General features: G+C 48.0%; 5 protein-coding genes across 5 annotated transcripts; 3 read left to right on the forward strand and 2 right to left on the reverse strand.

Annotated features, from left to right (window-relative positions):
• Window positions 1–1,118: 1,118 nt before the first annotated feature.
• LMH87_004915 (uncharacterized protein) lies at window positions 1,119–13,314 on the reverse strand (the record flags this gene model as incomplete). The annotated part of the gene is made up of 2 exons (XM_056202542.1): window positions 1,119–8,819; window positions 8,905–13,314. The coding sequence occupies 2 exons, from the start codon at window positions 13,312–13,314 to the stop codon at window positions 1,119–1,121; spliced, it is 12,111 nt and encodes a 4,036-aa protein (XP_056058086.1).
• A 1,019-nt stretch (window positions 13,315–14,333) lies between these two features.
• On the forward strand, window positions 14,334–15,945 carry LMH87_004916 (uncharacterized protein; the record flags this gene model as incomplete). The annotated part of the gene is made up of 2 exons (XM_056202543.1): window positions 14,334–14,894; window positions 15,001–15,945. The coding sequence occupies 2 exons, from the start codon at window positions 14,334–14,336 to the stop codon at window positions 15,943–15,945; spliced, it is 1,506 nt and encodes a 501-aa protein (XP_056058087.1).
• A 508-nt stretch (window positions 15,946–16,453) lies between these two features.
• LMH87_004917 (uncharacterized protein) lies at window positions 16,454–18,408 on the reverse strand (the record flags this gene model as incomplete). Its single annotated transcript, XM_056202544.1, has 8 exons — window positions 16,454–16,812; window positions 16,874–17,102; window positions 17,164–17,235; window positions 17,297–17,479; window positions 17,539–17,785; window positions 17,871–17,916; window positions 17,994–18,124; window positions 18,215–18,408. The coding sequence occupies 8 exons, from the start codon at window positions 18,406–18,408 to the stop codon at window positions 16,454–16,456; spliced, it is 1,461 nt and encodes a 486-aa protein (XP_056058088.1).
• Window positions 18,409–19,069: 661 nt separating this feature from the next.
• On the forward strand, window positions 19,070–20,264 carry LMH87_004918 (uncharacterized protein; the record flags this gene model as incomplete). The annotated part of the gene is made up of 2 exons (XM_056202545.1): window positions 19,070–19,647; window positions 19,730–20,264. The coding sequence occupies 2 exons, from the start codon at window positions 19,070–19,072 to the stop codon at window positions 20,262–20,264; spliced, it is 1,113 nt and encodes a 370-aa protein (XP_056058089.1).
• A 527-nt stretch (window positions 20,265–20,791) lies between these two features.
• LMH87_004919 (uncharacterized protein) lies at window positions 20,792–22,631 on the forward strand (the record flags this gene model as incomplete). Its single annotated transcript, XM_056202546.1, has 5 exons — window positions 20,792–20,940; window positions 21,008–21,063; window positions 21,144–21,540; window positions 21,610–22,507; window positions 22,587–22,631. 5 exons carry the CDS (start codon window positions 20,792–20,794, stop codon window positions 22,629–22,631), a joined length of 1,545 nt encoding a protein of 514 aa, XP_056058090.1.
• Window positions 22,632–23,296: the final 665 nt, after the last annotated feature.

The raw sequence follows: 23,296 nt of genomic DNA on the forward strand, positions 1-23,296 counted from the left end.
ATATATAACTATAAAGATAAGCTAGAGAAGTTTATTAATAGAAACCTATATAAGATAGTAGTAAGTTTACTTTTATAGTAGGCTAGAGAGGAATAATAGATAGAATATCTACAGCTATATAAAATAGCTATTAATATACTCTCTATCCTACCTATATTAGATAAGGCTAAATATATATTCTCTAAGGCTTACTATACTATTTCATTTAATTGTATACGTCTTAGGGTAGACATAATAGAGAAGATAGAATATCTTGGAAAGTAGAATAAGAATAATCTTATTTAAACGGTATATATACTAGGAGAGGGTGATTACTAGGGCTATATTTACTAGTGGTAGTGTAGTTAGGTTATACTATAGTATAGTTACACCACGTTATGTGATTTACTAATATAGTAATCAATTAGTATCAGTATGGGCCTTATCAATCAGTACTGCTTGTTGAGAAGTCTGGGCCATGGGATGGGTGACCTGCCTACCATTTTGCGGATAATTGTCTAACCTTAGCTTTTCGGACGCTGTGACCTACCTGCCAGCTTGTGGACAATTGTCTAACTCTAGCCTTGTAGACGCGAGTGACCTATTGCCCATTTGCGGACTGAAATTGTCCAAGTCGAGCCGCACGGCCACTTGCGCCCTACCGGCCGTCGGCGTACTGATGTGCACGGGTTTTTAGACTGTCGTCAACTTGTTCGCAACGGGGCACCTGCGAGGCCACATGCGGCCACTGACCGTGCGATGGATTGCCATTTTAGCGTACACCGCCATTTGGTTGGGTGCCACTTTAACCCTAACGTAGGTTACCTCACAGTTTCGCAGCAGTTTTTGCATGTGGAATTTGGATAACCAGTGACGTTTGTCTATCGATTCCTTTATCATGTACCGTACATGAAAATCTGCAAAATGAATAAATTACCCAATATTAACAACGAAGTAAATGAAGAAAAAGACAGATGCAAGACTCAAAATATCAATAATAAGCATCAACAATGAATATCAACAACAAACATCCAAAATAACAAAAATAAAAGAACAGAAAGAAAAACAAAACGCGAAAAGGAGAGAAATACCAACAAGAACAACAAACGACAATAATTAAGAAAGCCACAGGATACAGACTATTGCTCTCCCAGGTAAGGAAATTGCAATGTTGTACCCGTCTCCAATAAGCTCAGAAGATAGACGCTAATCATTTCATCCAAGCCAGCCTCGGTCGCTTTGGGAATCCATTCGCGAATATCTAGTCTTTCCAATGTGCAGTTGTACATGCGCTCCATGTGCTTTTGCATACCATCAATAGATACCTTTTCCCCGCCTGAGTGATGGCGATAACGCACACTGCTCGTGACGCCTGCATAAGATGAAATCATTTCCATGGCGGCAGAGGCAATATCACCTGCCACTTGCTCTACCGGCTTAAGATCGAGGTACCCGCCCATGTTTTCGTAGTATGGGATGGTGCTGATGGCTCTTGAGAATCGGAGAATATTATTGAGGGCATCCGAGCTTGGTGCGTCGTCTCCAATGACAATGCAAGGTCGATGAATTTGAACATCAAGGCCAAAATCTTGGCCACTGTGACCAAAGTGAACCAGTTTCTCTAGCAGCTGCTCGCTAGCCCATTTGGACGCCGTAAAGCCCTCCTCTCCTGTAGTAGGCGGGTGGTGCGCGGCAACAGACACTGGAGGCAGAGAATTGTTGCCGGAGAGGAGCGTTACTCGGTTGGACGACACGAAGAGTAGTGGCACTTGTGCCGCCACAGCTAAAGACGCTAGGAATCGCGTCGACTGTACATTTCCTGCACGTACCGACGAGTAGTTGTTCAGACAGTGGCCATTGGCACCAGCATGTATCACAACATCTACAGTGTTCTGTAGATCTGCTCGCTGCGCGTTGTCCAGTCCCAGTGTTGGTAATGAAAGGCTGCCCGCGTATGTCACAACCTTATCATTCGAACTTGGTACCTTGTCTACTTCGTCGGGCAGGATAGCAATGCAATACACACCTGCAACAGCCTCATTCTTGACCAGAGTATCCAATATGGCAGTACCCAGGAAACTGTTGGCTCCCGTCAGTAAAATGTGTGCTCCAGAGTTGTCGCCAGTCTTGGCCTCTCTGTGAGATACCAATTGGCTCAATTCATGCAGCTGAGTCTGTTTCCAAGACGTCTCCTCTTCCCAATTGATTTCCTCGTCGTGTTCTTGGCTGCCTTTCTGGGATTGAATGACTGCCGACATGTCGCGAAGCGTACAGGCTCGATACAACTTCTGCGTCGGCACCAATACTCCCATACTTTCTCTGATGGCATGCTGCAGTTTAATGAGCTGGATAGAATTGCCTCCAGCTAGGAAGAAATCCGAGTCTGGTGACAAACCCTGCTTGTGCACAAGTATCTTGTCCCATAGCAAGCGCAGTTCACCTTCTTGTAAGTTGAACTTGCTGCTACCGCGAGCTTCCGACGATGTCGTCTCGGCAGGCAGTGGTAGCTCAGCCGCAGCCTTGCGGTCCACCTTGCCGTTTGATGTCATGGGGAGTTGATCAACAAGGAAGATTTGTGAAGGTCGCATATACTGTGGAAGGGGAAGCTCCTGCAGGAGAGTTTGAGACTTTGTGTGGTTAATCTCCCGTCCTGACGCTGCTGTGGCGTGCGCTACGAGAGCGTCTCCGCGAACAGTAACCACAACATTCACCAATTGACCATCAAATACGTTCATCACCGCCTCTTCAATTTCCGTCAATTCCATACGAATTCCGCCAAGCTTGATTTGAGTGTTGCCATCCAAACGGCCCATCAACACCAAGCTTCCGTCTTGCTCCAATCGGCCCATATCACCCGTGCGATATACTCGTCCCTCTCGAAAGGGGCTTTTGATAAACTTGGAGTTTGTTTGCTCGGCAGAATCCAAGTATCCCAGTGCTAAACCAGAGCCCCCAATGCAGATCTCACCTGCGAATCCAGGTGGCATAGGGCGACCCTGGTTATCTAGAATGTAGACTTGGTAGTTTGGTAGTGCTTTACCAACTATGCTTTCACCCGGCACACCTTTTGTTTCCACAGCCGATACAGTGTGGAAAGCAGCTGCGGCTGTAATCTCAGTTGGTCCATAACAATTGGTTAGAGTCAACCGATCGCAGCCCAATGATGAGAATCGACGGACAAGCTGTCCAGTAATAGGCTCGCCACCAAGGCAAGCATGTCGCCATTGGTTGGCTTGAGATAGTGTCTCACCGTACTCTAACCAAAGCTTGTACTCTGAAGGAGTCGCAATGGTAAGAGTCACATTGTCTCGGAGAATGGCATTGGTGATATAACTAGGATCCCATCGAGACTCATGTGGTATAATCACGAGCGTGCCTCCATTGCCCAGAGCGCAGAAGATCTGCACCAAGGACATATCGAAGCCCAAGGAACTTTGCTGGAGAACATTCTCTCTCTCTTCCTTGAGATCAAGTCTGTTACTCTTGAGTGCAATATGGTTGATGAAATTGGCTTGCGAGAGCATGACTCCCTTGGGTGTTCCGGTCGAGCCACTGGTAAAGAGAATAAAGGCAGCCGACTTTGGATCGGATGCAACTGGCTTTGTTGATTGCGAGTCATCATGGCCAATGTCGTCAATATTCAACAGACCCAGAGGAAGATGCTTGGCAAGGCTTTTGGCAGGTGCATGTGTCGCTTTATGACAGATAACAAGTGATGGCTTGCAGGTCTTGACCATGGTCTCGTGTCGTGGCAAAGGCAGACTAACATCCAAAGGAATGTAAATACCACCGATATGCAGAATGGCCAGTAGCGACGTAATGAAATCTACTGATGGCTCACAAAGCACAACAATTCGAGAACCTGCGACGCATACGACTTTTTGTAACTCGGCAGCTAAAGAAGCGACACGGCCGCGCAATTCGCCGTAAGTAAAGGAAGCAGTTCCTTGTCTAATGGCTGGCTGATCCTTCCAACGTGTAGCCATATCCAAGAATCTTTCAGGCAGCGTAGAAGGCCAATCAAACTCAACTTGTGGGCCTTGGCCCAAAGCTACAGCTTTCGAGACGCCTTCTGGGCTGTAAAAGTCGTTGTCGTTAACGAAGCCGCTAGGATTGGACGAGAAAGCTTCGACTAGGCGCATATACGAGTCGAGGATTTCCTGGCAAGCAGGCTCGTCGTAAAGCGACCCTTGGAAGGTCACTTCAACCATGGACTGGTCTTGGCTTGCCTCAACAATACCAAAACTGATATCATAAGGGTTCTTGGCATCTTGTGCATCCCTCATCACCATGACTGTATTGCCCAGAGGAATATCTCTAACAGCGCCATTGCGGTAGTTCACAGCGACTTGGAACAGAGGCGTGTGCGAAGCCGATCGAGCTACCTTGAGATCGTTCAGGATAGCATCAAAAGATACTGCTGAGTTCTCCAAGGCAGTGAATACCTTTCTACTCGTGCTTTGCATCATCCGAGAGAAACGGGCTTTCCTGATCAACGGTAGACGCACAGGAAGCATGTTCATGAAGAAGCCGACAGTCTCTGAGTAATGGCTGGTAATGCGATTGGAGTCTGCTACGCCAATACAGATTTCGTTCGCTGATAAAGACAGACTAAAGAAAGCCTGAATCACCGCAAGGTGGAAATGGAATGGCGTAGTCTTGGTTATCTGGCATGCAGACTTGATTTTGGCAGACAGCTTCTCGTTAATCTCGCGCCAAGCATAGTGTGTTTTGGTGGATTGAGTGTTTGGTCGCAGGCGAGTCTTTGCAGTGGAAAGGAGTGGCATAACTTGCGGAGCCGAAGCGAATTCCTTCCGCCAGTATTTCAATTGCGTCTGGTAGTACTCCGACTTTGCCTCTTTTAATTGGTGCTGTGTATAATCGATGCAAGTGAGGCCTCGAGTCTTCAATGGACGCATATTATACGCCGCATTCAAATCCGTTAAAAAGATTCGCCAACTGACGGCGTCCATAATGATATGGTGGTACGCAAAAATAATGCCGTGTTTCGTAGCGGCGCTGTCTTCATGAGACAAAACCGTTACGGACATGGTGTCCCCTCGCTCAATGTCCCAGTGTCTTGATTTGGCTGCTTCCCACTCTTTCGAAACACAGTCGTCATCAGTGGCTTGAATGTGTTTGAATGTGGTGATGGGGGAAAATAAAACAGCTTGCATTGGCTGGGCGTCTTCGTCTCGGGAGTAAAAACAGGTTCGGAATGACTGATGATGCTGCATGGTAAGCATCAGGGCGCTTCGGAATCGGTTGACGTCAAGATCGCCTGCCACCTCAAACAAGAATGCCAGGTTGTATGTAGTGGGATCCGAGAGATATTTGGAAAGGACCCAAATACGGGATTGCGCCGTTGTCATGTTGCTTTCGTGCGAGACGGCATGACGCTGAAGGTCTTTCACACCCGCTCTAGGCTTTCCTTGCGAGATTTCGTCTTCAGATGTTAGCTGATCAGTGTCTTTGTCAAGGCTTGAGATAGATTCTGACTTTACTATCTGTTCGCTGTCACTTGTGGAATCGTCGGCAAGGCCTAGCGCGGTGTTTGTTGTCGCAAGTGAAGAGCCCAGGCTTTCAGGACTTTCTTGACCGGGTGAATCTTGATGCTCTGAGTTGCCGCTAGACGATATGTTATCACTGTCGACGGCGTTGATGTGTGGGATATCGTTTTGTGAGTCATCGGTCTTCTGCGAGATAGCAAGACGTTTGGCCAAAAGCTGCTGGGCCGCAATGACACAGATTGTTGCGACGGAGTGACCTCCAAGGATCTTAAGCACAGGAATGTCACTGCCGAGCTCTTTGAGGAACCACGTTCGAATCTCCACAGCTACCAGTGAATCGATACCAATGTCAATCATTGAGCGATCGACATCAACGCTTCCTTCAGGCAACTGCATCATGGATTCTAGCTTGGCACAGCAGGCGTCTCGAAGAGTGGGTAGGGCTTCCTCCTCAGTATGAGCGGACTCCATCTGGCCTCGAAGATTATGCGAAGAAGCTGCGTTTTCAGAGCGCTGCTGTGTTTGAACCTTGACAGTGGACGTCAAGTGAGAGCAGCGAGGGTCGTTCAACCATGCAGGTCGCTCTCCCTCCTCGAGAAACTTCTTGATGCGGCTGATGCCGACTATGACTTCAAAGCTTCGAGTGCTGTCTTTCCTACCAGCGAAAATTGCCTCAGCAAAGGCATAGTGCACATCAGTCTCAGAGATCAAAGGAACCTGCAAGGCCTGGAAAGCCGCCTTGTGACCAGCTGATTGGCGACTGACATAGCCAATGTCCATGACAGCTCCAATGTGAATGATGGAAGCTGCTTGTCCTTGTTGGCGACGTTGGCCGGCCAGGGCAACCATGAACTCGTTGGCCGCATGGTAGTTGGACTGTCCAGGGTTTCCAACAATACTGGCTCCAGATCCAAGAAGAATGAAGAAGTCGAGGGCGACGTTCGCAAAGGCAGTGTGTAAATTCCACGAACCATCCACTTTGGGTCTCAAACATCTATTCATGCTGTCGGCATCCATGTCCATGAAAAGACTATCATGCAAGACCATGGCTGCATTACAGATACCTGCAACTGGGGGCATGATGGTGCAGACATTATCAACGACGTACTGAACGGATGCTTTATCAGTAGCATCCATCTTGACCACCTGCACATTGGCACCTAGATTCTTAGCTTCCTGTAGCCATTCGGGCGAGATCTGGGGGTTGCGACTGGCAATGATGAGATTCTTGGCTCCTTGACGCAAAGCCCATCCACAAATAGAGAGACCTAGACCTCCAGCCATACCACTCATAAGGTATGTCTTGTTAGGGTGGAACAATGCTGTGCGGTCGGCAGGCTGTTGTGCCAAGACGTAGGGAACCGAAGACTTCCAAGATGTGATGATCGATTCGCTCAAAGTGGAATCCTCGCGTCCAACAATGTCATTGGCCTCGACAACTAGATGAGAAGGTGCAGCGTCTGCAAAAATCTTGAGAGAGCCTTTGATACTGTCGTAAACATCCTTGAGTGAAAGGTCGTGGTATGCAGCGGCAAGATGTTGCTGGAAGACCACGTCTTCAGTAGTCTTGCATCCAACTGAAAGACTATTGTAGAGCGAGGTGGAGTTTCGAATAGGAATATCAGAGCAGTTTACAAATAGCGCAACCTGGCGTGGAATAAGGGCTCGCATAGCACGGACAGAGCTGTTTGCTGGCAGGCGGATCCAGTCTGTAGGAGTGGATGAGCTGGATGAGGCAAAGAAGACCTGCTTTTCTTGTCGTTGGAACTCTTCTTGGATGATGTTTGATCTTGTTCCAGCTGGGATATTGTAGAACAATGCTGCCTCATGGTGTTGAACATCGCAAGAAGCCTCGCGAGCGATGATGTGCGCTGCAACGGCCTCGATTGTGCTAATGCTGACGTCGGCTGACGAGATTGAGATGAGCTTCTGCTCGAGTACGCGGATCATGGATCCATTGACCTCAGACAGGGCAATAACAGCCTGTTGAGTATCTGCATTGTGTCCAACGCAGATGTAAACTCTCGCCATACTTAGCAATGGGGCCTGGAGGGAGTACTCGACGTTGACTTGTACCGTTGTCTTGTCGTCAGTGTAGCCTGTAACTTCCGGCTCAACCAGGACCAGTTTACGCCGTTGAGATACTACTTGAGCCGCAGTATCGGCACTAGATGCTGTGTTGTTGACATAGCGATACTTTGCGTTGTGTCTTTCGTTGATGCCCTGGTCCGGGATGACTCGAGGAATGAGCATGTGGTCGGCACTGGCAATGAGCTCTGACTCTTGCAACCACAGCAGTGGCTCCTCGTCATGTTCATGCTCGGAGATGATACGAAGGCGCATAAACGTTTCCATAATAGTTCGAGCTGCCGAAGGCGCATTGGCAATGCGTTCCAAGTCGACCATTTGCGCATTCATCTGTGGAAGTTCCTGCTTCAATGCGCGCATGATACCCAGCATCATGTTGCAGCGAGGGTTGCCTGCCAGTCTGTTCTGCGTGACCCAAATGATGTTCTTAGTCTGCAAAAATAAGCGCTGCAGGGCACTAAGCGCAGAAGCAGAAATGTCAGATGAGAAAAGTGGCTTGTCGAGCTCTTGGAGACAGATGACATCCACGCCGCGGGAGAGACTGCTGAGGTTGACTGCCTCCACAGTAGCGGCCTTCTTGATATTCTTGTAACCGATGGATCGCAAAACATCTTTAATGGACTGTAAGACCTTGGAAGCGGTCAATGTCTTGCCACCAATGAGGAGACATGTGCTTTGCTTTTTAGGTGAGATGTTGACGCTGAGTGGGTTTCGTAGCTGGACAACGGTGTCATTTACAGCTTGCGTAACCATCAGTGACACCAAATGCTTCTCGTAATCGGGTGAGTCATAAAATACACTGTCAACGCCAGAAAAGCCAACTTCAGTCAGACGCTCATTCCATCCTTCAGTGGAAAGACCTGGATGCAGGCGTCGTCCATCGTCAGCGCCAAGATACCAACCAGGCATACCGGCCATGACGAAACGTGATCTCATGATGCTGATACCAGATGTCTCAACAAGCACCAAGTAGCCTCCAGGCTTCAGTAGCGATCTGGTGTTAGCAAGAGTAGTGTTGAGCTCAGGAGTCGCGTGCAGCACATTGGTGGCAACGATGATGTCGTACGTGCCCTTCTCATAGCCTTGGGGCTCAGGGTCAGCGCTGACATCCAAAGCTTTGAAGATCATCTTGTCCTTGTAGTCAGCAAACTTGTTGGCGGCTGCCTCGAAAAAGCCAGTAGAAATATCGGTATAAGTGTAGGTTCCAATGGCGTCACTGATGGTTTGGAACAGCGTCCAAGTCTATATCATTTAAGCATTGAAATTAGTAATGCAGCGTTCCAAAAAAAAAAAAACCATTCTTTAGTAGGAATTGGCAGATTCTTACCGTGCCTCCTGTACCGGCTCCAATCTCGAGGATATTGGCTCTTGGAAACTTGTGCGCGAGCTGCTTCAGGGTACTGACAAGTGCCTCGATAATGATGACCCAGCCGCAGGCTTCCATGTACACACGTTCAAGAATGTTGTTCTCCATCATCAGTTCGAGGATTTGGATTTCACCTCGAACGACAGCTAACATATTCTCTCCTACTCGTTGACAGGCAATCATGTCAATAACGTCAGGGTGCTTTGCGATAAGCGCATCGAGAATTTCTCGATCGTCATCGAGCCACTCAGGTGAGGCGTACGCATGTTGGCCACTTCGCGCTTCCTCCACCATCTGTTCAAACGCCTCCAACATGCACTGATGATGCCACGCAAGCTTGGGTCTCTCACTGACATCAATCGCTTTGAGGACATACTGTACATAATAGAGCGTGACTCTTTCAACATCGTAAGCCAGTACAGTCTCACGTTCATCCAGTTTCGAGTTTCGATCCAGTTCTGTAAGGCGCCAAGAAGGATCAGCGTAAAGACTGACACTGGAGAAGATGTCGCTGTCTTGCTCAGCGGTGGGCTCAGCGACGGGATTGACTGCCAAGGTTTCAACCTGCAGAATGGCGTCACCAGAGTTGGCATCGTAAATGTGCAAGTCTCCGTCAAGGTACGAGCCGTCCTGCTTGGTAATGAAAGATTCTATGGCCAAATCAATGCTGTTAGAGCTAGCACTAGCCCATGAAACATTGGGGTCCAAAGCCAAGCGCTTGATATGGACAGGTAGGGGAGTCGCATAGACGTGGCTAACATCTGGGCTGGATCGGGCGATGAACAGACTCTGGAAGCAGACATCTAGAACAGCGGGGTGAGCAACGTAGCTGTCACTGAACTCGGAGATTTCCCAAGAAGCATCAGACACAGCATAACCGAGCTTGCGCTTGGCCTGCTGCAGACGCTTGAAGAGACCAGTATAGTTGAGCCCAGTTTCTTTCAGAAGCTCGTACATGCTCTTAGTATTGACTGGCAAGAGGTCATCTGAAGATGCTGTAGATCCCTGTACTTCAGCTCGGCTAGGGAGCTGTGGCTGCTGCTCGCTCCCATCACCGAGATGGATCAGTAGTCGACCATCACAAGTATTAACCAGAGATCCGATGCGCTCATCGGGGCAGTAGTGGTATACGAAACTGACTTCTAAAGTATCAGCATCACTCGAGCCCAGTATATGAGTGGTGAAGATGGTCTCGATGCCCTCTTTAGTAGTGGGCACGACGATAGGGCGATGGATGTTCATGTCTTGAATCTCCAGTAGTGTGATGCGTCGCTTCGCTGCGGAGGCCATGGCAATGCGCATAGCTGCCTCAAACGCTAAAGAAACATAGGCAGCACCAGGCAAAAGAACCTCGCCAAGGATCTCGTGGCCAGCTACCCATGGCAGTTCACTGGCCTTTAGAACATTGCGCCAGCGCATCTCTCGATCAGTATCATCAGCCGAGCGACGGCCCAGCAGTTCGTGAGCATAATCCTGACCTTGGCGGAACTTCCTGGAGATTCTTGACTCGCGCCAGTAGACTTTGTCGTGATCCCAGCAGTAGGAGGGAAGTTTGGCGAGGACGCTGGGGTTGGGAGGAGCAGAAGCAAACGACTTGCGGAGCCCCTCAAATTCTACAAACGAGGGACCCAGTTGCGCCCAATAGTTGCCAATAGCACTGAAAAGCTCTTGCACATCATTACCACCACGCTTGAGCACTCCGGTATACGCAGGAGCGGAACCAAAAGCTGACTTGAGCGTTTGTTCGGTGGGACCCTTGAGGGCAGGGTGAGGTCCAACTTCAACACCCAGATCAAAGGGACCTCCATGCCAGATGGAAGACTTGACGGCTTGCTGGAAGAGAACTGGCTGGACCATGTTCTGAACCCAGTAAGTACCCTTGAGAGACGACAAGTCGCCGTACAAGAGCTCAGTATCACCGCGAACACTCGAGTTCCAGACACAGCCAGGGCGAGGTTGGCTGACTTGGATATTGCAAGCCGTGAGAGAGTCGAGATACTTGGAAGCACAGCTCTGCATGTGGTGAGAGTGATAGGCAGTGTCTACTTGCAAGAGTCGAGCAAACTGCTTCTTCTCATCCAGCTCCTCCTTAGCTTCGGCAATAGCATCAGCGTCTCCAGACAAGGTGACACTTTGAGGTCCATTGCTAGCAGCTACGCCTAAGCGGCCCTGATATTTAGGAGATGCGCAGAACTCCTCGGCTTCCTCAAGCGTCATACCAGCTGCCATCATGGCACCTTTACCACTAGCATTAGGTCCATGTGCCAGCTTGGCCCATTTGCCTCGATAAAAGGCAATCTGGATGGCGCCTTCAAGAGTGATGATACCGCAGGAATAAACAGCTGCGATTTCACCAGAGGAGTGGCCAACAACAGCAGAAAACTCAACGCCGGCGGCTTGCAGCATATCAACCAGACCGATTTGGACGGCTGTGCAAAGGGGTTGCGAGATCTCGGCCTGACCAACTCGCGAGGTGGATGCATCGGCCTCGAGCTCTGCAATCAAGGACCACTGAGGTCCATCAAAGAGAGCCTTGAGAAAAGCATCACATCTCTCCAGCGCCTGTCGGAACACTGGGGATCGCTTCAGCAGACCACGGCCCATGGATGGCCACTGGGCACCCTGGCCTGTGAAGACTCCGAGGATACCTGGCTCCTCGCTGGAGTTGACAGGCTTGGGGCAGATACCGACATCTTCCCTGGAGCTGATGGCCTTAGACGCAGTGAGGAACTCTTCAAGTCGCTCGATGAGCTGCTCTCGGTCATCGGCCACAAAGTGAGCCTTGACTCGGTGTGAGGAACGTCGAGTCTGCAGCGCCCAGGCAACATCATCCAGATTTAGGCTAAGATCGTCCTTTACCAACTGGAGCAGAGCGCCTAGATTTCCGAGGAGTGACGCGCTCGAGAATCCGGACACAACGAACGGGCCGACTGGATGACCTGCGACCTGGGTGGCATTACCTACCTGTGATTGACCTTCGGCACTACCGCTGTCCTTTTTGTAGCTTTCGAGAATGGCGTGAGCGTTGGTACCACCAAATCCGAAGCTGTTGACACTGGCCCGGAGTGGCTGCTCAGATGCAACTGCTGGCCAGGGTCGGGCTTCCGCAGCAATCTGCAATTGACCGTAATAGTCTTTGATCTCGGGGTTGAGTTCGGAGAAGAGCATGTTGGGAGGAATGGTGCGGTTTTCAATGGCGAGGGCTGCCTTGATCAGACCAGCCAGACCAGCACAGCCTTCCAAATGGCCAATCACCGTCTTTACTGAGCCAACATACATTGGCTCTTGCTCATTATCCTGCTGTGCTTGAGAAGTTACCTCCTCAGCATCTTCCTCGTCGTCACTCTTCTGCTCAATAAAGGCCTCAAAGATGGCGCGAGCTTCCACTGGATCACCTGCCTTGGTTCCAGTGCCATGGCATTCGAAGTATTGAGGACGATCGCTAATAGGATCGAGTCCAGCTCTTCTATATGTGCTGCGAATCAACTCTGCCTGGGCGCTAGCCTTAGGCATGGTAATACCCTGGCTGTGGCCGTCAGAGTTAACACCAGTGCCGCGGATGAGGCCTCTGATATCGTCGTTATCTTGAATGGCTTCGCTAAGTGGCTTGAGCATCATAGCAGCCACTCCCTCGCCTCTAGCATAACCATTGGCATCACTGCTCCACATGCGTGACTGAGAATCAGGCGACAACATATGAAGCTTGGATTCCATAATATACATAGAGGGATCCAGGATCAAGTTAACACCGCCGACAATAGCAGCCTTGCAATCACCAGACTGCATGGCCTGGATGGCTTGATGAACGGCAACCAGTGAACTAGAGCAAGCAGTATCAATGGTGATAGAAGGGCCGTTCAAGTCAAAGACATAAGAGATACGGTTAGAAAGGATACTGCGGCCAGTTCCAGTGGCAGTGTACTGGGGCACTGTTTCCATATCGCGCATCTGAATATCCGAGTAATCGTTGGTCATGACACCAACGTGGACTGAAGTGTTGGAACTACGCATCTGTTCCAATGTGTAGCCTGCAGCCTCGAATGTTTCATAGACGGCCTCGAGCAGAATACGCTGCTGAGGGTCCATGCCGTCGGCCTCGAGAGGACTGATTCCAAAAAAGGCCGGGTCGAAAAGTCGACTATCTTCAGTCAGGAGATAGCCTTGACCCTTTACATCAGTAGCTCCGTGAGTAGATCCGTCTTTGTTGTAGAAACGCCCCAGATTGAGGCGCTCTGGGCCAAATTCCTGACGAACGTCTCTGGGCTCACAAAGAAGCTCCCATAGTTTGGAGGGCGAGTTGGATTGACCGGGGAACCGACAAGACCAACCAACAATAGCGATGGGTTCGCTTTGAGCAGGTAGTGGTGACATGACGTAATAGAGTGGATAATTGATAATTGAGAGTGGTGATATGTCAAGATTGCAAGATGAAGATGGCAAGATGGCAAGATGCTCTGTGTCCCTTTACTAGCTGATGCTATATGACAAGCTTTGTAAGTAAGTAGTTCAATATGTTGTATGATTCATACAAATAACTGACAATGCTTTCAATGGGTATACTGCTAAAGATGTATTGTTTGCAGTATAGGCGGTCGACACAATATGGTAACAAGAGACCAAAGGCAGCAATAATCACTAAAGTTGAATAGGAAAGTAGGCAAATATATGTTGAAGGCTGTGTCGTCCTGGCGTCGAACTGATGATTTCTTTACACAAGTACATAATACCGTACTCTATCTATATAGACTACTCTAAAGAAACCCGGTAACAGACAAGGCGCTAGTTTCCTCTGGGCTGACTATGCAATATCCACGTGGTTTTGCGTTCCTTCGCTACGTTTTACCGCAGCATAGATACGACTTCGTTAACTTTCTGCAGTGTAACTCGGCCTGGAAAATTGTCTTGGCTTAATTACCGTTAGTTATTCCGTTTCTTCATTCTAGAAAGACTGGAGACCATGGAATTGCCCGAAACGAACGATACCGGTGTCAGAGCACGGCTTACCCAAAGCTGATCAGCAACAAGGAAATGTGGAGGCTAATTTTCCGGTACTCTTTTTCATACGTCCGGAATTCGGAACAGTGAAATGGCGGATAACTTTCTACTCGGGAATTCATAGTCTGTAATTTTCCGATGACTTGGGTGATTGGTAATTGATGGGTTATGTTAACGTCAGCATGCGTAAGCCAAGTATGATAGAATAAAACGATTCATATCAGCCAGCAGTTAAGACGGATAGTCCAAGCCAATGTGACTGTTAACAGCCCTTTTGCTCTTCTCACCTGGTTTCATTTCCTACTTAATTTGTTCCGTAAATATATTCGGAAAATTGTCTTGAAAACACCCGCAGAGCTATAGGCTAACTACTCAGCCCAAAACGCACGACAGCCATGGAAAACTTGCTGGCGGTAGGCATTTACGTCTTGGTGGTTGGAGTAGTTTTCAAGAATGCCATCCGATATATCACTGATGAGAAAAAGAGGAAGGCCCTTGGTGCCGGCAAAATACCTGCGTACCCTCAATGGGATCCCATCTTTGGACTCGACATGGCATGGAGTCAGATGAGAGCGCTTAAGGGCCATTATTACATCCCTTGGTTACGCGACATTCACGCAGGTCAACCCAAGACATTCTCTATCAAGTTTCTTAACACTCGTCAAATTTACACCACGGAACCCGAAAACCTCAAGGCCATGACTGCGGTCGTCTGGAAGGACTTTGGTATTAGCCCTCTGCGCCGGTTCAAGAACATCGGCCATCCATTTGGTGATAAGGGAGTCAACACCACGGACGGTGACGATTGGGTCTTTTCCCGCTTTCTTATCAAGCCATTCTTCAATCGTGAAGTATACACTAGCAGCGAAAGACTGCGAGGGTATACTGATCACTTCCTGCGCATCTTGCCCCCAGATGGTCAGACTCTGAATGTTCAGCCATACTTCCAGCGATGGGTAAGCCTCTCCTTGATTTTATTGCTATTACCCCTTCTACATTACAGCTTGATGCAGAAAATGCCTTCTTCTTGTCATTAGATTATGCTAATCCGGACATCCTTAGTTCCTTGACGTTACGACTGACTTCATTTTCGGTGAGCCCATGGACGCACTTACACACCCGGACAGAGCAAGAATTACCTGGGCCATGTTGGATGTGCTTCGCGGTATCCGTCTCAAGATTCAACTCTGGAAAGCTCATAAGCTCTTTGACTGGACCTGGTGGAACTCGGCTGTTCACAAGGTACACAAGTACACCGATGCGCATATTGACCGTGCCTACAAGGAAATCAAGGAACGCAAGAGAGCCAGTGAGGCAGGTGAAGATGTTGGACCCGAACGTACTGATTTACTATGGTTCATGGCCTCCAATCTTGACGATCGCGAGGAGCTTCGCTCTCAGCTCTGCCTGCTTCTCGTGCCCAACAATGACACTACTTCCATCTTCATCAGCAACTGCATCTGGCATTTGGCTCGCAACCCTGATGCATGGGAAAAGTGTCGCCAAGAGGTACTGGCCCACGGTGATGCGCCATTGACCTTTGAATCACTCCGTGGCATGAAGTACGTACAGGGTATCCTCAACGAGACCCATCGCCTCAACCCCAACAATGTCACTCAGGTACGCGCCTGTGTCAAGGACACGACACTTCCTCTTGGTGGTGGCAAAGATGGCAAGTCGCCCATCTTTGTCCGCAAGGGTGACATGGTACAGGTGACCAAGACGGTGTTACAGCGTGATCCCGACTATTTTGATAGTCACAACGTCGATGATTTTGTGCCTGATCGCTGGTTGGATTCCCGTCACTACTGGAACTTTGTTCCATTTGGTGGAGGCCCAAGACGCTGTCCCGCTCAGATGATGGTCATGACCGAGACGGCTTACATGGTTGCTCGTCTTGCTCAGACTTACCGCAAAATTGAGGCTAGAGATGACAACGAGTACACAGCTGTTATGCGAGTCGGCCCTTCCAACAAGACTGGTGTTCTAGTAGCTTTTACAAAATAATTGGCGCAGGCCAAATTGACTTGAAGCGTAGATTGCATCAAGTACTTGAGGTATAGCTATTGGTTTCATAGCTTAATATTCAATCGACTTTATTATCATTGATATATGATCTGAGATGTTTGCCTGGGCCATAAAAAATACTTTAGTCACGTTGTTATTTCATTTTGAATTGAACATGTATAGCAGTGGCCATGCTCCAAGACACCAAACCATACAAACTGGTCTTTGTCAGCGAATACGGGAATACTTTGTCTACAATATTTCCGTATGTCCAGCCGGATTGATAAGCTATAAATTATGGCAAACTAAAACGCATATCTAAGATATTGAAGCATCACACTGTCCATCTACGCCGTGTTGAGAAGCTGTAACTAATCCTTAATTCCAACAAACAGAATTGGACCGGATTGGAGTAACAATTGACTTAGACGGAAATGTGAATATAGCATGCTTAGAATGGAAAACTAATTTCTGAAAACATCTATTAACTAATGGATAAACTCAACACTTACAGTTTAGTGAGCTTGATGTTGGTACTACTGCCTTCCTTACCCAGCGCCGGGAAGGGCAAAGAGAGAGAGAACTTCTCAAGAATGCCAATCACCATCATCTTGAATAGAACGTCGGCGGCATTTTTGCCAAGGCATCGACCAGAGGCTGCTCCAGCACCAAATTTCATGAAGCCGCAGCGTAGTTTCTCTGAAGGGATCTTGGAGAATCTGCTGGGATCGAAGACGTCAGTGTCGGCCCCGAAAGTGTACGAGGCATTATTGAGACGGCGTGTATCAATAACTACTGGAGTATTGGCAGGAATCAGATAACCACCAATGGTCTTGTCAACAGATGTGCATTGAGGCAAAGAGAACCCTAGAAAAGAAGTGTCAGTAATGGTTGTGCAAGTGTAGGAATAATGAAACATGGCACTTACAGAAAGCTGGAGACACCCGCATGCTCTCCATAACGACTCGGTTCAGTAACGTGTCTTGTTTAGCAAAGTACTTTGCCTCCTCACTGGGTTTGGTATTGCGATCTTTGATCTCGGCGCGCAATTCCTCCTGAAGAGCTGGCTGTTGGGCTAAATTGACAAACAGTGTCGAGAGAACCTTGGAGCTCACCTCCACGTTGGTAAAGAGAATCTCATCCAGAGTGGATGTAACCTATTCAGATGGTTAGAGTTGATGTATCAAGATATTAAAGGCTTGGTGGCAGGGAACGTACCTCCTTTTCAGTCAGTTCCTTGGTTGTGTCGACGGCTCGGTAAATGACCTCGACAGGACATTTCCAGTTACCCTGTTAGCGAATTAGTCATGTGCTTGGTAGTATGTCGGAAGTACAATGTAGCAAAACGTACTCCTCGGGCGTGGTCAACAGTGATACGGTTAAACTCCTTCCACTGGGTCAAGTAATTGGCCAAAGTCTTGCCACTACTTGTTGGTAACCAGTTGTAGAGCCCGGAGTCTGGCAATGTAGGGGATGACAGTACTCGAACAATATTCTGATGCATTTCGTCCAACTCCAGCATACGCCAGTAAACCTATATCTGTGTAAGTAAATGGATGGTACGCCTCAAGCAGAAACATTTTGGGGACTCACTCGGTCATCAAAGCCGTCCTCGTAAAGATGAAGGGCCAGGGCGCGAAAGGTGAAATATTTGAAAGCGGTTGTAGGGTCAATTTCATAACTATTATTTTCAACCAGCCCTTCAATCAATTGTTGCACCTCAATGTCGAACCGTTGTTTGTTTTGCATGACCGAATGGAATGAGAAGACGGGATCGAAATGTTTGCGAATTCGCTTCCAATTATCTCCATACTGCATGCCAACAGCAGCTCCAGCCCAACTATGAGTTATATTGTTAGTCCTCATCCAGCTCAAAGATATCATACACTATGAAAACGCGGCACGAGGAGTGGACATATGCTTACCGGCCAAATAGAACACCAAAGTTGCGATTTTGGGGTTTGGTATGATCTAAAAGGTGTAAGTCTTCTGGTACTTTTTGAACCAATCCAGTATAGTATGTAGCGGAAGCGAGAATCTTCTCATACCTTTCGCATCGTTCTTGTAAAACTCCTGGATGTGCGATGGCTGACTGATAACCAGCTCTTGGTATGGTCCGCTTTGAATCAAGTAAGGGTCATCCGCTGCAATTTCTTGTCCGTTCTTGGAAAGCTCTGCACTGTCCATCAAGCAACAAAAAAAAACTGTTAGTAATGTGCCCAAAGAGAGGCAAAAGATCATTGCGATGGTTGAAGCTGCGGGAGCCTACCTGCGTAGAAATTTAGCGAGACGAGCATCGCATGTAACTTGCTTGATTCGCTGGCCAGCCTTGTTCACATAGGCCCCCTTTGGCAGACGCCTAGCACCAAAGAATCGAGACACTGTGAAAAAGATGACAGCGGTACCAGCAAGCCAGAACCAGATGCCCATGTGGTTGATGTATTTGTCACCGTAAAGATGCATCTTGCCGGTATTGCAAAGTGTCCCAGTAGTAAACTCAAATCGAATGAAACCTATTAGGACCTCTTTTAGGAACTATCAGCATGCAGCATTAACGTTGTCGCTTATAATACTTTTGATCCCACGTGGAGTTGTCTTTTCGTCGCAACTATCCTAATTCGGAACAACGGCAATACCTCAGTACATATGCACTTAATACTGATGGTGACATGGCCATACAGGGGATTTTCCCGCGTGTCTTATCTTGGGACTGATAGTCGGAGTAAGATTGAATTTTCCGAAGCGCTCTTCAACGAACTAGTCTTCATCGTTCAGCCCACCTACCACCACGAGGCAATGCACATCATGCAGCATGGCCTCTGGGAGCCTCGGAATATTCTCCGGTGTTTCTCGAATGTTGGATTCAAACGTCGGCATTATTCTCAACTAGATGTAACCTTCAAGAATGCTTTCCAGAAAAGGGTAAAGGACTCGGAATATGGGAATATATACTCCATGGACCGCAACAGAACAAGGCTGAGACCCAAGAGAGCTTAATGCCGCCTCAGCCAGCTGTATCTAGGTGTAAAAATAGCCACCATCCTTGACGACTACAATAAGACACAGCAAACTTGGTTTGCTTACAGAAACATTGCACTGTTGAATTTATCTCTCTCCATACGCAATGACGGCTCTCTCTCAGTCTCGTCTTCCTACCACCCACTCGGCCATCAAGGTCGAGTCTCAAGGGCAAGTCACAGTCGCAGAGTCCGAGCCTCTTCCAACGTTAGGTCCATTGGATGTTCTTGTTCATAATGTCTGTGTTGGGCTCAACCCCTACGACAGCAAGTCGGTAGACATGTCGCCTAGCCAAGGAGCTACCATCGGAGGTGACTTTGCCGGCGAGATCGTGGCCCTTGGCGCCGATGTGCCCTCTGGTCGCTTCACAATCGGACAGCGCGTTTTTGGCTGCGTCTTTGGTAACAATCCCGATCGCCGTGACAATGGTGCCTTTTCCGAGTATGTGGCTGCTCCCGCCGATTTCGTTGTCAGAATACCAGATGGTATGTCGTTTCAACAAGCCGCAACTCTTGGTATTGGTTTGGCCACAACTGGAATGGCACTGTTCAAGAATTTAGAACTGCCCATGCCTAATGCCCAAAACGCCGGTCAAGCCAAATCTGCAAACAAAAAACCAGTTACGGTTTTGGTATATGGCGGCGGTACAGCTACGGCGGCTCTGGCCATTCAGGTGCTACGACGGTAAGTTGATTTACAATACAAACATTACAATGCACCTTTCACAGTGTATTATTTGCACATTTTAAGTGGCTAACAGTTAAAGATCTGGATTTAAACCCGTCACTACTTGCTCACCACATAACTTTGACCATGTCAAGGAATTGGGTGCCGAAGAAGCTTTTAACTACAAGTCGCCCACCTGTGGCTCCGAGATCAAGGAGTATACCAAGGACAAATTGGGGTTTGTCTTGGATTGTATTACTACATCCGACTCCATGAAGGCTTGCTATGAAGCCATCGGTTCCAAGGGTGGTCGATATGTGTCGCTGGATCCTTTCCCCTTGCACGGTCACACACGCCGCAGTGTTCAACCCGATTGGCTGTTCCTCTTCACGCAGTTTGGCGAGGCAGTCAATTGGCAGCGCCCATACAACTTTGATGTGAGACCCAGAGACAAGGGTGTCGCTACCCGGTGGTACCGCGTTGCAGAACAAATGCTGCTCAAGGGCGACATCACGCCTCACCATCACCAGGAACAAGAAGGAGGACTCGCCGCGGTAATTGATGGCATGGATGCCGTGCGCAAGGGTGAAGTTTCTGGATACAAACTTGTATACCCCATCCGCAATGCAGCTTGACTGCATGCTATTGCAGAATTCTTTTGGTCAATGTATGCAGATTTTGGGAAGTTTAGGACTGGATTAGATAGCTTCTGTAGATTACAGAAAAGGATTTCAATGTAAATTTGAATCGGCACATTTGAATAAACCTGTTCCTTTGATTTATTTCAACATCATCAACAAGAAGTCCCAAGACTAAAGACAGTGCATTGTGCTGCCAGACTCGGAGTTTAATATGCATTTCATGATACACGATTATTGCCGTGTTAATAAGCGTCGGAAAATTTATTTCATTTTCCGGACTGGTCAACTGTAATCCGACAGATCGGTGCTATGTCGGTAAGACCTATTTACGTTTCTACGATAGCCTTATTGGTTCGTTTGACAATAAAATGACTGACCGTCCGCAATGACCCTGCTTTAAGCCCACTCTTAGCAACATTCAAGCAAGATCTTCGTTGTTCCACCATTTACCTTGCGCAATATCACTATTGGGCGTTAATCTTTTTTTCTTTTTTTCAATCTGTTTTGATCCAGATTTCAATATGAGTATCGACGACATTCCGCTCGAGCAACTTTCGGAAAGCCATGTCCTGATTCTTGGAGCTGGGCCTGTCGGGCTTGTGCTGGCTCTCGTTCTAGCTCGTCATGGCATACCTAGTGTTTTGCTCGAGAAGAACACTTCCATCACGCGGTAAGAAATGAATATGTATCAGTTGGCGAAATTATCTTCGCGCATATTAATAACATCAACGGGACAGCTTCCCCAAGATGGATCTTACTCTGGCACGATCCATGGAGATTTTCCGACAGTTGGGTATCGCCGATGCAATTAGAGAAAATGGCACGATGCAAAATGTTTTCTTTGAAATCATTCATTACTAATTCCATAAATAGGAGTTCCTTCAGATGAACCTTTCAATGTTCGTTTCTCCAGTGGCCTCGGCTCCAACACACCCCCTCTTTCGACTTGGAGTCTGCCCAGCGTAGATGAATACAGAAAAACAATTTCCGCCAAGGATGATGGCTCCATGCCTAGAGAGCCCTGGCAGAGAATCACTGGTGATGCTTTGGAACGGCTGTTTAGAGCAGAATGCGAGGCCAGTCCTCTTGTAGACGCCCGGTACAGTTGGCTCGTTACCGATGCTCTTGAAGATCAAACAGGAGTCGAAGTAACTGCTCAAGGACCAAACGGAAAGCCTGCCAAAATCCGAGCTGGATATACTGTTGGTTGTGAAGGCGCTAACAGCGTGTTACGAAACAAACTTGGAATTATCCTTGACGGCGGCGCTTTGTACGTCATATCAACATTCTTCTGAGAGGCAGGTTTATCTTTTGCCTATAACTAACTTTTTTTTTTCAGAACACATGCAGCCCATCTTATCCATTTCAAATCCCGCGACCTGATCAAGCTACACGCTCAGGGTAACTTTTGGCATACCTTCTTCCCCAGCAATCCCGAGAAGCACCAGGGCTCGCTTGGGGGAGCCATTATTGCTCAGGATGCCAAAGAAGTCTGGACTATTCATGACTACCTAACTGCTGGGGCCGATTTGTCGGAGGAAAATGCTCAAGAGACCATTATGAGAGTTCTGGGCGGCATGGGCGAAGCATACTCGATCCAAGTGGACGAGATCCTCGCCCAGTCTACTTTCAAGCCGACAGTTGCATTGGCCCAGACTTGGGTTGGCAAGCACCAGCGTGCCATCTTGGCTGGAGATTCAGCTCATCAGACGGTTCCTTCTGGTGGTTACGGTATGAACATGGGCTTCATTGATGCTTGGGCTCTGGGCTGGCGTCTAGCTGGGCGGATTCAAGGCTGGGGTGGCCCGCAGCTCTTGTCTACATATGAGGTGGAACGTCGCTCTGTAGCTGAACTGAAGCAGCATTGGGGCAAGACACACGGAATGAGGCTCATGGGCTTATCTCGAGTAGTAACTCTGGACCCCAACGTCGTCAACGCATCCACAGACGAAGCGCGAGACCTGAGAGCTCGAATTGATGAGTATATTCAAAAGAACGACGACCATAACCAGTCCCTCGGCGTTGAGATGGGATACCGTTACGAATCCAGTCTGTGTGTTGACAATCCTCTTAACAAGCAGCTTCCTCCTCCGCAATTTGATCATCGCCACTACATCCCAACAACACATCCCGGCTATCGAGCCCCTCACGTGTTTTTGAAGGATGGAAGTTCTATTTTCGATAGCTATGGTGTCGGATACACTCTTGTCGCGTTCAAGGACTCTGAGGGAATGCATGTATTCCAAGCTGTTGCAAAGGAGAGCTCACTCCCACTAAAAGTTCTTTTGCTCTTTGATGAGAGTCATGCTGCTGCAGTCTGGGCAGCAGATTTGGTTTTGGTTCGACCAGATGGACATGTAGCTTGGAGAGGTAATGGTTCAGTCTCTCAACTGGATGCATCTATGGTTCTTCATCAAGCCACTGGTTATGTAGTATAAAAGGTGGCGGCTTTTGATGGAAGGTGCCTATATGCAACCTATAAACATATAAGAGTCTAGTTGTAATCCATCTAGTTGTAATCCAAGGAGTATAAATGAATACAATCGTGAATTTCGGGATTGTTAAATGATATATGAACAGCTCAACCTGTCACAGCATGAATGCCTCCTCATAGAGTTGATGCCGTGATCCATTTTGCCAAGGGAAAGCGCTGAATGCCATGGTATAAAGTTAATTATGAAGGATGAGACATGTAATGTTATTGTTTTCTAAAATTGACAAGAAATTTACAGATGAATGTAAACAAAGTGCAGATAACAAATGCAGGCAAACAACCCATCCGCACATAATTAACAGCAGTACATAACCAATAGATCATTGAGCCGTACCTTGGGCCTTGTTCTCTCCATGGATGCTCAATTCGTCTGAAATGGATTCAATACCCACGGATTTATACTCATCCGACATTTCCTGCCACAGCTTATTTTTCGCATTGAACCCGTCTTTCTTGTACATAAAAGGCGGATACCTATTCAAACATGAATTAGTAAAATTACGAACATTACATGAACCACGCCGCGGAGAAG

The sequence above is a fragment of the Akanthomyces muscarius genome, chromosome 1 (genome assembly GCF_028009165.1).
Source record: "Akanthomyces muscarius strain Ve6 chromosome 1, whole genome shotgun sequence".
NCBI lineage: Eukaryota > Fungi > Ascomycota > Sordariomycetes > Hypocreales > Cordycipitaceae > Akanthomyces > Akanthomyces muscarius.